General features: G+C 44.7%; 1 protein-coding gene across 1 annotated transcript in view; it reads left to right on the top strand.

The window, feature by feature from the left end:
- The window catches only part of WHRN (whirlin), a 345573-nt gene that overhangs the window by 100338 nt on the left and 230592 nt on the right, over positions 1-14643 (top strand). The window contains 1 exon segment of the mRNA XM_053695486.1: positions 3818-3943. Coding sequence (XP_053551461.1) covers positions 3818-3943 — 126 coding nt within the window.

Raw genomic sequence — 14643 nt, forward strand, 5'->3', positions numbered from 1 at the left:
ACCATAACTGCACTCCACTGAACACACTACACCATAATTGCACTCCACTGAACACACTACACCATAACTGCACTCCCACTGAACACACTACATCATAACTGCATGTCGATTGGACACACTGCATTGTAACTGCACGTCCACTGAACACACTGCACAGTAACTGCACGTCCCCTTAACACATTGCACTGTAACTGCATGCCCCCTGAACACACTGCACCGTAACAACATGCCCACTGAACACACTGCACCGTAACAACATGCCCACTGAACACACTGCACAGTAACAACATGCCCACTGAACACACTGCACCGTAACAACATGCCCACTGAACACACTGCACCGTAACTGCACGCCCACGGAACACACTGTACCGTAACTTCACGCCCTCTGAACACACTGCACAGTAACTGCACGCTCCTGAACACACTGCACCGTAACAACATGCCCACTGAATACACTGCACCATAACTGCACGACCACGGAACACACTGTACAGTAACTTCATGCCTACTGAACACACTGTACAGTAACTTCATGCCTACTGAACACACTAAATAGTAACTGCACGCCCCCTGAACACGCTGCACCGTAACAACATGCCCACTGAACACACTGCACCGTAACTGCACGCCCACGGAACACACTGTACCGTAACTTCACGTCCTCTGAACACACTGCACAGTAACTGCACGCCCCTGAACACACTGCACCGTCACTGCACGTCCACTGATCATACTGCACTGTAACTGCACGTCCACTGATCATACTGCACTGTAACTGCAGGCCCCCCTAAACTAACTGCTCCGTAACTATAAGACCCCTGAACACACGGCACCATAACAGCACGCCCCCTGAACACACTGGACTGTAACTGCATGCCTCTGAACACACTGCACCGTAACTGCATGTCCACTGAAGACACTGCACCATAGCTGCACGTTCACTCAGCATACTGCACCATAACTGCACGCCCACTGAACCCACTGCACCATAAGTGCACGCCCACTGAACCCACTGCACCGTAAGTGCACGCCCACTGAACCCACTGCACCGTAAGTGCACGCCCACTGAACCCTCTGCACCGTAACTGCATGCCCATTGAACCCACTGCACCATAACTGTATAACTGCTGAACCAATAACACTGTGCTTACACAACCTAAATGTACTTTCTACATCATATCTGCACACCCACTGAACCATAACTGCACTGTAACTGCACGCCCACCGTACCCACTGCACCATAACTGTATAACTGCTGAACCAATAACACTGTGCTTACACATCCTAAATGTACTTTCTACATCATATCTGCACACCCACTGAACCATAACTGCACTGTAACTGCACGCCCACTGCACCATAACTGCATGCCTACTAAACCCACTGCACCGTAACTACATGCCAGATGAACCCACTACACCGTAACTGCACACCCCCTGAATACACTGCACCACAACTGCACGGCCACTGAACACACTGCACCATAACTGCACGCCCACCGAACCCACAGCACCATAACTGTATAACTGCTGAACCAATAACACTGTGCTTACACACCCTAAATGTACTTTCTACATCATATCTGCACACCCACTGAGCCATAACTGCACTGAAACTGCACGCCCACTGAACCCACTGCACCGTAACTGCATGCCCACCGAATCCACTGCACCATAACTGCACGCCCACCCAACCCACTGCACCATAACTACATGCCTACCGAACCCACTGCACCATAACTGTATAACTGCTGAACCAATAACACTGTGCTTACACACCCTACATGTACTTTCTACATCATATCTACACACCCACTGAACCATAACTGCACTGAAACTGCATGCCCACTAAACCCACTGCACCATAACTGTACGCCCACCGAACCCACTTTACCATAACTGCATAACTGCTAAACCAATAACACTGTGCTTACACACCCTAAATGTACTTTCTACATCATATCTGCACACCCACTGAACCATAACTGCACTGTAACTGCACGCTCACTGAACCCACTGCACCATAACTGCATGCCTACTAAACCCACTGCACCGTAACTGCATGCCAGATGAACCCACTGCACTTTAACTGCACGCCCCCTGAATACACTGCACCACAACTGCACGGCCACTGAACACACTGCACCATAACTGCACATCCACTGAACACACTGCACCATGACTGCATGTCCACTCAACACACTGCACGGTAACTGCATGCCCACGGAACATACTGCACCATAACTGCACGTCCACTGAACACACTGCCCATAACTGCACACCCACTGAACATACTACACCATAACTGCACACCCACTTAACACACTGCACCATAACTGCAAGCCCACTGAACCCACTTCACCGTAACTGCATGCCCGATGAACCCACTGCACCGTAACTGCACATACCCTGAATACACGGCACCACAACTGCACATCTACTGAACATACTCAACCATAACTGCACGTCCACTGAACACACTGCACCATAATGGCACGTCCACTGAACACACTGCACCATAACTGCACGTCCACTGAACACACTGCACCATAACTGCACGTCCACTGAACATACTGCACCATAACTGCACGTCCACTGATCACACTACACCATAACTGCACGTCCACTGACCATGCTACACCGTAACTGCACGTCCACTGATCACACTGCACCATAACTGCACGTCCAGTGAACACACTGCACCATAACTGCACGTCCACTGACCATGCTACACCGTAACTGCACGTCCACTGATCACACTGCACCATAACTGCACGCCCACTGAACACACTGCACCATAACTGCATGTCCACTGACCATGCTACACCGTAACTGCACGTCCACTGATCACACTGCACCATAACTGCATGCCCCCTAATTTTAACCTTTTCAAAAGGTGTACAAAACATTCTTTCAATGTTCTCTGCATTTATACGGCAAAATAAAAAGAAACATATTACATTATTAAGTTATTTAAGCCGTGTCATTGGGAGGCTTTGTTACTAAACATTCAGTGGTATTACAGGCTGCATTAACAGAAGTAACAATTGGTAGGATAACAAAATCACTCCACCTTACCATACCCAGCTTAGAGGAGGCGTAAGTAGCGCAGTTGTCATCTTCTTTTTGCAAGCTTACAGTAACTTTACAGTGTTATCAAATGTAACTTTTTGTGTTTTATTTACTTATACAAAGTGTGCTTGTAATACCTGACATCTTCTAATGCAGCAGAATGACATTGTAAAGATGCTGAGTTACTAACGTATGCTATTACTGTAATGTCTTATTGAAAGACACATACAGCCATCTTTAAAGGGATAGTCTAGTCAAAATTAAACTTTCATGATTCAGATGCAATTTTTCTTCGTTCTCTTGGTATCTTTATTTGAATGTAAGCTTAGGAGCCGGCCCATTTTTGGTTCAGCACATGGGTAGCGCTTGCTGATTGGTGGATGCATTTAGACACCAATCAGAAAGTACTACCCAGGTGCTGAACCAAAAATGGTCCAGCTCCTATGCTTACATTCATGCTTTTTCAAATAAAGATACCACGAGAACAAAGAAACATTGATAATAGAAATAAATTAGAAAGTTGCTTAAAATTGCTGCTCTATCTGAATCATGGATGTTTAATTTTGACTAGACTGTCCCTTTAAGGTCAATTACATAAGACATTAAAGGAGACACACAAGGCTGGTAGGAAAACATGTGAAGAGCCTTGTTTTTTTTAACCAGTTTGCCTAGACATTACCATATCTAGGTGACCATGTGACAGTTCCATAACTGGATCTGACCTCTTGCCTTTTCTCCCTCAGGTGAACTTGCTCCTTGGAGAGGGTAGATCCCTTGGACTGTTGATCCGTGGGGGCTATGAATATTCCTTAGGGATTTATATTACAGGAGTGGACCAAGGTTCCGAGGCTGAGAGTGCTGGACTGAAGGTAACATAAGAACCACCCTAACACTATCTCTGCTTGTTACAGTAAGACACTCCTCTTGCCCCTCCCTCTCGTTCTCATTTATATGTCTCTAACCGTTCCTATCACAGTTGATAATAGATCATGTTTCCTGGAATTTACTGAACCGTATGTTATATGTTTGAGTATTGAGAAGTTTAGATAATCAAGACCTTTCTTAGCTGTGATGATGTTTGCTAAAAATATCACAACCATATCATCCATTCTACAAATACTGCAGGATCCATTTTCTCCAACATTGGTGTGTCCGGTCCACGGCGTCATCCTTACTTGTGGGATATTCTCTTCCCCAACAGGAAATGGCAAAGAGTCCCAGCAAAGCTGGCCATATAGTCCCTCCTAGGCTCCGCCCACCCCAGTCATTCTCTTTGCCGTTGCACAGGCAACATCTCCACGGAGATGGTTAAGAGTTTTTTGGTGTTTTAATGTAGTTTTTATTCTTCTATCAAGTGTTTGTTATTTTAAAATAGTGCTGGTATGTACTATTTACTCTGAAACAGAAAAGGATGAAGATTTCTGTTTGTAAGAGGAAGATGATTTTAGCAGACAGTAACTAAAATCGATTGCTGTTTCCACATAGGACTGTTGAGATGAAGTAACTTCAGTTGGGGGAAACAGTTAGCAGACTTTTCTGCTTAAGGTATGACTAGCCATATTTCTAACAAGACTGTGTAATGCTGGAAGGCTGTCATTTCCCCTCATGGGGACCGGTAAGCCATTTTCTTAGTCAAACATACAGAATAAAGGGCTTAATAAGGGCTAAAAAAACTGGTAGACATTTTTATGGGCTAAATCGATTGCTTTATTTGGGCTTATTATTCAGATTTAGGCTAACAATTGGCATTTATAATCTTGGGGAACGTTTATAAAACGGCAGGCACTGTGTTGGACACCTTTTTCAGTCAGGGGGCCTTTCTAGTTATAGACTGAGCCTCATTTCTCCAACATAGGTGTGTCCGGTCCACGGCGTCATCCTTACTTGTGGGATATTCTCTTCCCCAACAGGAAATGGCAAAGAGCCCAGCAAAGCTGGTCACATGATCCCTCCTAGGCTCCGCCTTCCCCAGTCATTCTCTTTGCCGTTGCACAGGCAACATCTCCACGGAGATGGCTAAGAGTTTTTTGGTATTTAAATGTAGTTTTTATTCTTCAATCAAGAGTTTGTTATTTTAAAATAGTGCTGGTATGTACTATTTACTCTGAAACAGAAAAGAGATGAAGATTTCTGTTTGTAAGAGGAAAATTATTTTAGCAACCGTTACTAAAATCGATGGCTGTTTCCACACAGGACTGTTGAGATGAATTAACTTCAGTTGGGGGAAACAGTGAGCAGACTTTTGCTGCTTGAGGTATGACACATTTCTAACAAGACTTGGTAATGCTGGAAGCTGTCATTTTCCCTATGGGATCCGGTAAGCCATTTTCTTAGTTTTAAATATAAGAATAAAGGGCTTCACAATGGCTTTAAAGACTGGTAGACATTTTTCTGGGCTAAAACGATTACTTTATAAGCATATTTAATGGTTTATAACTTTGAAGAGTTATTTTAATCTTGGGAATTCTGTTAAAAAAACGGAAGGCACTGTATTGGACACCTTTTTCACTGGGGGCCTTTTCTAGTCATAGGCAGAGCCTCATTTTCGCGCCACTAATGCGCAGTTGTTTTTGAGAAGCAAGGCATGCAGATGCATGTGTGAGGAGCTCAGATCCACTGAAAAAGCTTATTGAAGGCGTCATTTGGTATCGTATTCCCCTCTGGGCTTGGTTGGGTCTCAGCAAAGCAGATACCAGGGACTGTATAGGGGTTAAATGTAAAAACGGCTCCGGTTCCGTTATTTTAAGAGTTAAAGCTTTCAAATTTGGTGTGCAATACTTTTAAGGATTTAAGACACTGTGGTGAAATTTTGGTGAATTTTGAACAATTCCTTCATACTTTTGCACATATTCAGTAATAAAGTGTGTTCAGTTTAAAATTTAAAGTGACAGTAACGGTTTTATTTTAAAACGTTTTTTGTGCTTTGTTATCAAGTTTATGCCTATTAACATGTCTGAACCATCAGATAGACGATGTTCTGTATGTTCGGAAGCCAAGGTTCCTCTCCATTTAAATATATGTGATGAATGTGACAAACAAAGTAGGGACAATGATGCCACTGATAATAATGTTGCCCAAAATGATTCCTTAAGTGAGGGGAGTAAGCATGGTACTGCATCATCTCCTTCTATGTCTACACCAGTCTTGCCCACTCAGGAGGTCCCTAGTTCATCTAGTGCGCCAATCCTCCTTACTATGCAACAATTAACGGCTGTAATGGATAATTCTATTAAAAACATTTTAGCCAAAATGCCCACTTATCAGCGAAAGCGCGACTGCTCTGTTTTAGATACTGAAGAGCATGAGGACGCTGATGATAATGGTTCTGACATGCCCTTACACCAGTCTGAAGGGGCCAGGGAGGTTTTGTCTGAGGGAGAAATTTCAGATTCAGGAAAAATTTCTCAACAAGCTGAACCTGACGTTATTACATTCAAATTTAAATTGGAACATCTCCGTGCTCTGCTTAAGGAGGTGTTATCTACTCTGGATGATTGTGACAATTTGGTCATTCCAGAGAAATTATGTAAGATGGACAAGTTCCTAGAGGTCCCGGTGCCCCCCGAAGCTTTTCCTAAACCCAAGCGGGTGGCGGACATTGTAAATAAAGAATGGGAAAGGCCCGGCATACCTTTTGTCCCTCCCCCTATATTTAGGAAATTATTTCCTATGGTTGACCCCAGGAAGGACTTATGGCAGACAGTCCCCAAGGTCGAGGGGGCGGTTTCTACTCTAAACAAACGCACCACTATCCCTATAGAAGATAGTTGTGCTTTCAAAGATCCTATGGATAAAAAATTAGAGGGTTTGCTTAAAAAGATGTTTGTTCAGCAAGGTTACCTTCTACAACCAATTTCATGCATTGTTCCTGTCACTACAGCAGCGTGTTTCTGGTTCGAAGAACTAGAAAAGTCGCTCAATAAAGCATCTTCTTATGAGGAGGTTATGGACAGAGTTCAAGCACTTAAATTGGCTAACTCTTTTACCTTAGACGCCACTTTGCAATTAGCTAGATTAGCGGCGAAAAACTCAGGTTTTGCTATTGTGGCGCGCAGAGCGCTTTGGCTAAAGTCTTGGTCAGCGGATGTGTCCTCCAAGAACAAATTGCTTAACATCCCTTTCAAGGGGAAAACACTGTTTGGCCCTGACTTGAAAGAGATTATTTCAGACATCACTGGGGGAAAGGGCCACGCCCTTCCTCAGGATAGGTCTTTTAAGGCTAAAAATAAAACAAATTTTCGTCCCTTTCGCAGAAACGGACCAGCCTCAAATTCTACATCCTCTAAGCAAGAGGGTAATTCTTCTCAAACCAAGCCAGCCTGGAGACCGATGCAAGGCTGGAACAAAGGTAAGCAGGCCAAGAAGCCTGCTACCGCTACTTAGACAGCATGAGATGTTGGCCCCCGATCCGGGACCTGATCTGGTGGGGGGCAGACTCTCTCTCTTCGCTCAGGCTTGGGCAAGAGATGTTCAGGATCCTTGGGCGCTAGAAATAGTTTCTCAAGGTTATCTCCTGGAATTCAAGGAACTACCCCCAAGGGGAAGGTTCCACAGGTCTCAATTGTCTTCAGGCCAAATAAAAAGACAGGCATTCTTACATTGTGTAGAAGATCTGTTAAAAATGGGAGTGATTCATCCTGTTCCATTAGGAGAACAATGGATGGGGTTTTACTCCAATCTGTTCATAGTTCCCAAAAAAGAGGGAACATTCAGGCCAATTTTGGATCTCAAGATCCTAAACAAATTTCTCAGGGTTCCATCGTTCAAAATGGAAACCATTCGGACAATTCTTCCTACCATCCAGGAAGGTCAATTCATGACCACGGTGGATTTAAAGGATGCGTATCTACATATTCCTATCCACAAGGAACATCATCGGTTCCTAAGGTTCGCCTTTCTGGACAAGCATTACCAGTTTGTGGCACTTCCATTCAGATTAGCCACTGCTCCAAGAATTTTCACAAAGGTACTAGGGTCCCTTCTAGCGGTGCTAAGGCCAAGGGGCATTGCAGTAGTACCTTACTTGGACGACATACTGATTCAAGCGTCGTCTCTGCCACAAGCAAAGGCTCATACGGACATTGTCCTAGCCTTTCTCAGATCTCACGGGTGGAAAGTGAATGTAGAAAAAAGTTCTCTATTCCTGTCAACAAGAGTTCCCTTCTTGGGAACAATAATAGACTCCTTAGAAATGAAGATTTTTCTGACAGAGGCCAGAAAATCAAAACTTCTAAGCTCTTGTCAAGTACTTCATTCTGTTCTTCTTCCTTCCATAGCGCAGTGCATGGAAGTAATAGGTTTGATGGTTGCGGCAATGGACATAGTTCCTTTTGCGCGAATTCATCTAAGACCATTACAACTGTGCATGCTCAGACAGTGGAATGGGGATTATACAGACTTGTCCCCGACGATCCAAGTAGATCAGAGGACCAGAGATTCACTCCGTTGGTGGCTGACCCTGGACAACCTGTCTCAAGGGATGAGCTTCCGCAGACCAGAGTGGGTCATTGTCACGACCGACGCCAGTCTGGTGGGCTGGGGCGCGGTCTGGAAACCCCTGAAAGCTCAGGGTCTATGGTCTCGGGAAGAATCTCTTCTCCCGATAAACATTCTGGAACTGAGAGCGATATTCAATGCTCTCAAGGCTTGGCCTCAACTAGCAAAGGCCAAATTCATAAGGTTTTAATCAGACAACATGACGACTGTTGCATATATCAACCATCAGGGGGGAACAAGGAGTTCCCTGGCGATGGAAGAAGTGACCAAAGTAATTCAATGGGCGGAGATTCACTCCTGCCACTTGTCTGCAATCCACATCCCAGGAGTGGAAAATTGGGAAGCGGATTTTCTGAGTCGTCAGACATTTCATCCGGGGGAGTGGGAACTCCATCCGGAAATCTTTGCCCACATAACTCAATTATGGGGCATTCCAGACATGGATCTGATGGCGTCTCGTCAGAACTTCAAGGTTCCTTGCTACGGGTCCAGATCCAGGGATCCCAAGGCGACTCTAGTAGATGCACTAGTAGCGCCCTGGACCTTCAACCTAGCTTATGTATTCCCACCGTTTCCTCTCATTCCCAGGCTGGTAGCCAGGATCAATCAGGAGAGGGCTTCGGTGATCTTGATAGCTCCTGCGTGGCCACGCAGAACTTGGTATGCAGACCTGGTGAATATGTCATTGGCTCCACCATGGAAGCTACCTTTGAGACGGGACCTTCTTGTTCAAGGTCCGTTCGAACATCCGAATCTGGCCTCACTCCAACTGACTGCTTGGAGATTGAACGCTTGATTTCTTCTGTTATGTGTGATCAGTCCACGGGTCATCATTACTTCTGGGATATAACTCCTCCCCAACAGGAAATGCAAGAGGATTCACCCAGCAGAGCTGCATATAGCTCCTCCCCTCTACGTCACTCCCAGTCATTCTCTTGCACCCAACGACTAGATAGGATGTGTGAGAGGACTATGGTGATTATACTTAGTTTTTATAACTTCAATCAAAAGTTTGTTATTTTACAATAGCACCGGAGCGTGTTATTGCCTCTCTGGCAGAGTTTGAAGAAGAATCTACCAGAGTTTTTACTATGATTTTAACCGGAGTAGTTAAGATCATATTGCTGTTTCTCGGCCATCTGAGGGAGGTAAAAGCTTCAGATCAGGGGACAGCGGGCAGATGAATCTGCATTGAGGTATGTAGCAGTTTTTATTTTCTGAATGGAATTGATGAGAAAATCCTGCCATACCGTTATAATGACATGTATGTATACTCTACACTTCAGTATTCTGGGGATGGTATTTCACCGGAATTACTCTGTTATAAGTACACTAAACTTTTTAATAGGTATTTATCATGTTAAACGTTTTTGCTGGAATGTAGAATCGTTTGCATTTTCTGAGGTACTGAGTGAATAATATTTGGGCATTATTTTTCCACTTGGCAGTTGCTTGTTTTAATTGTGACAGTTTCGTTTCTCTCTCACTGCTGTGTGTGAGGGGGAGGGGCCGTTTTTGGCGCTCTTTGCTACGCATCAAAAATTTCCAGTCAGTTACTCTTGTATTTCCTGCATGATCCGGTTCATCTCTATCAGAACTCAGGGGTCTTCAAACTTCTTTGGAGGGAGGTAGATTCTCTCAGCAGAGCTGTGAGACTTATATATTGACTGTGGTTAAAAAACGTTGCACTGTAATTTTTATTTTCAAATTTAATTATTGTTACTTTACTAATGGGAACAAACCTTTGCTAAAAGTTGTGTTGTTTTTAAGGATTGATGCTATAACTGTTTTTCAGTTCATTATTCAACTGTCATTTAATCGTTTAGTGCTTCTTTGAGGCACAGTACGTTTTTTGTTAAATAAGATTGTAACCAAGTTGCAAGTTTATTGCTAGAGTGTTAAACATGTCTGATTCAGAGGAAGATACCTGTGTCATTTGTTCCAATGCCAAGGTGGAGCCCAATAGAAATTTATGTACTAACTGTATTGATGCTACTTTAAATAAAAGCCAATCTGTACAATTTGAACAAATTTCACCAAACAGCGAGGGGAGAGTTATGCCGACTAACTCGCCTCACGTGTCAGTACCTGCATCTCCCGCCCGGGAGGTGCGTGATATTATGGCGCCTAGTACATCTGGGCGGCCATTACAGATAACATTACAAGATATGGCTACTGTTATGACTGAAGTTTTGGCTAAATTACCAGAACTAAGAGGCAAGCGTGATCACTCTGGGGTGAGAACAGAGTGCGCTGATAATACTAGGGCCATGTCTGATACTGCGTCACAGCTTGCAGAGCATGAGGACGGAGAGCTTCATTCTGTGGGTGACGGTTCTGATCCAAACAGATTGGATTCAGATATTTCAAATTTTAAATTTAAATTGGAAAACCTCCGTGTATTACTAGGGGAGGTTTTAGCGGCTCTTAATGATTGTAACACGGTTGCAATACCAGAGAAATTGTGTAGGTTGGATAAATACTTTGCGGTACCGGCTAGTACTGACGTTTTTCCTATACCTAAGAGACTAACTGAAATTGTTACTAAGGAGTGGGATAGACCCGGTGTGCCGTTCTCACTCCCTCCAATATTTAGAAAGATGTTTCCAATAGACGCCACCACACGGGACTTATGGCAAACGGTCCCTAAGGTGGAGGGAGCAGTTTCTACTTTAGCTAAGCGTACCACTATCCCGGTGGAGGATAGCTGTGCTTTTTCAGATCCAATGGATAAAAAATTAGAGGGTTACCTTAAGAAAATGTTTGTTCAACAAGGTTTTATATTGCAACCCCTTGCATGCATCGCGCCGATTACGGCTGCGGCAGCATTTTGGATTGAGTCTCTGGAAGAGAACCTTAGTTCAACTACACTGGACGACATTACGGACAGGCTTAGAGTCCTTAAACTAGCTAATTCATTCATTTCGGAGGCCGTAATACATTTAACCAAACTTACGGCTAAGAACTCAGGATTCGCCATTCAGGCACGTAGGGCGCTGTGGCTAAAATCCTGGTCAGCTGATGTAACTTCTAAGTCCAAATTACTTAATATACCTTTCAAGGGGCAAACTTTATTTGGGCCCGGTTTGAAAGAAATTATCGCTGACATTACAGGAGGTAAGGGCCACGCCCTGCCTCAAGACAAAGCCAAAGCTAAGGCTAGACAGTCTAATTTTCGTCCCTTTCGGAATTTCAAAGCAGGAGCAGCATCAACTTCCACTGCACCAAAACAGGAAGGAGCTGTTGCTCGTTACAGACAAGGCTGGAAACCTAACCAGTCCTGGAACAAGGGCAAGCAGGCCAGGAAGCCTGCTGCTGCCCCAAAGACAGCATGAACCGAGGGCCCCCGATCCGGGACCGGATCTAGTGGGGGGCAGACTCTCTCTCTTCGCCCAGGCTTGGGCAAGAGATGTTCAGGATCCCTGGGCGCTAGAGATCATATCTCAGGGATACCTTCTAGACTTCAAATTCTCTCCCCCAAGAGGGAGATTTCATCTGTCAAGGTTGTCAACAAACCAGATAAAGAAAGAAGCGTTTCTACGCTGTGTACAAGATCTGTTATTAATGGGAGTGATCCATCCGGTTCCGCGGTCGGAACAAGGACAAGGGTTTTACTCAAACCTGTTTGTGGTTCCCAAAAAAGAGGGAACTTTCAGGCCAATCTTGGATTTAAAGATCCTAAACAAATTCCTAAGAGTTCCATCGTTCAAAATGGAAACTATTCGGACAATCTTACCCATGATCCAAAAGGGTCAGTACATGACCACAGTGGATTTAAAGGATGCTTACCTTCACATACCGATTCACAAAGATCATTACCGGTATCTAAGGTTTGCCTTCTTAGACAGGCATTACCAGTTTGTAGCTCTTCCATTCGGATTGGCTACGGCTCCAAGAATCTTCACAAAGGTTCTGGGTGCCCTTCTGGCGGTACTAAGACCGCGAGGAATTTCGGTAGCTCCGTACCTAGACGACATTCTGATACAAGCTTCAAGCTTTCAAACTGCCAAGTCTCATACAGAGTTAGTTCTGGCATTTCTAAGGTCGCATGGATGGAAAGTGAACGAAAAGAAGAGTTCTCTTTTTCCTCTCACAAGAGTTCCATTCTTGGGGACTCTTATAGATTCTGTAGAAATGAAGATTTATCTGACAGAAGACAGATTAACAAAGCTTCTAAATGCATGCCGTGTCCTTCATTCCATTCAACTCCCGTCAGTAGCTCAATGCATGGAGGTGATCGGCTTAATGGTAGCAGCAATGGACATAGTTCCCTTTGCACGTCTACATCTCAGACCGCTGCAATTGTGCATGCTGAGTCAGTGGAATGGGGATTACTCAGACTTGTCCCCTACTCTGAATCTGGATCAAGAGACCAGAAACTCTCTTCTATGGTGGCTTCTCGGCCACATCTGTCCAGAGGGATGCCATTCAGCAGGCCGGACTGGACAATTGTAACAACAGACGCCAGCCTACTAGGTTGGGGCGCTGTCTGGAATTCTCTGAAGGCTCAGGGACAATGGAATCAGGAGGAAAGTCTCCTGCCAATAAACATTCTGGAATTGAGAGCAGTTCTCCATGCCCTTCTGGCTTGGCCCCAGTTAAAAACTCGGGGGTTCATCAGGTTTCAGTCGGACAACATCACGACTGTAGCTTACATCAACCATCAAGGAGGGACAAGAAGCTCCCTAGCAATGATGGAAGTATCAAAGATAATTCGCTGGGCAGAGTTTCACTCTTGCCACCTGTCAGCAATCCACATCCCGGGAGTGGAGAACTGGGAGGCGGATTTCTTGAGTCGCCAGACTTTTCATCCGGGGGAGTGGGAACTTCATCCGGAGGTCTTTGCCCAAATACTTCGACGTTGGGGCAAACCAGAGATAGATCTCATGGCGTCTCGCCAGAACGCCAAACTTCCTCGCTACGGGTCCAGATCCAGGGATCCGGGAGCGGTTCTGATAGATGCTTTGACAGCACCTTGGAACTTCGGGATGGCTTATGTGTTTCCACCCTTCCCGCTGCTTCCTCGATTGATTGCCAAAATCAAACAGGAGAGAGCATCAGTGATTCTAATAGCGCCTGCATGGCCACGCAGGACTTGGTATGCAGATCTAGTGGACATGTCATCCTGTCCGCCTTGGTCTCTACCTCTAAGACAGGACCTTCTGATACAGGGTCCATTCAAACATCAAAATCTAACTTCTCTGAAGCTGACTGCTTGGAAATTGAACGCTTGATTTTATCAAAACGTGGTTTTTCTGAGTCGGTTATTGATACCCTGATACAGGCTAGGAAGCCTGTTACCAGAAGGATTTACCATAAGATATGGCGTAAATACCTATACTGGTGCGAATCCAAAGGTTACTCCTGGAGTAAGGTTAGGATTCCTAGGATATTGTCCTTTCTACAGGAAGGTTTAGAAAAGGGTTTATCGGCTAGCTCATTAAAGGGACAGATCTCAGCTCTGTCCATCTTGTTACACAGGCGTCTGTCAGAAAATCCAGACGTCCAGGCCTTTTGTCAGGCTTTAGCTAGGATCAAGCCTGTGTTTAAAGCTGTTGCTCCGCCATGGAGTTTAAACTTAGTTCTTAACGTTTTACAGGGTGTCCCGTTTGAACCCCTTCATTCCATTGATATAAAATTGTTATCTTGGAAAGTTCTGTTTTTAATGGCTATTTCCTCGGCTCGAAGAGTCTCTGAGTTATCAGCCTTACATTGTGATTCTCCTTATCTGATTTTTCACTCAGACAAGGTAGTTCTGCGTACTAAACCTGGGTTCTTACCTAAGGTAGTCACTAACAGGAATATCAATCAAGAGATTGTTGTTCCATCCTTGTGTCCAAATCCTTCTTCAAAGAAGGAACGTCTTCTACACAATCTGGATGTAGTTCGTGCCCTCAAGTTCTACTTGCAGGCAACTGTTTGTCGTGTACTCTGGTCAGAGGAGAGGTCATAAGGCTTCGGCTACCTCTCTCTCCTTCTGGCTTCGTAGCATAATTCGTTTAGCCTATGAGACTGCTGGACAGCAGCCTCCTGAAAGAATTACAGCTCATTCTACTAGAGCTGTGGCTTCCAC

The sequence above is a fragment of the Bombina bombina genome, chromosome 12 (assembly GCF_027579735.1).
Source record: "Bombina bombina isolate aBomBom1 chromosome 12, aBomBom1.pri, whole genome shotgun sequence".
NCBI classification, from domain to species: domain Eukaryota; kingdom Metazoa; phylum Chordata; class Amphibia; order Anura; family Bombinatoridae; genus Bombina; species Bombina bombina.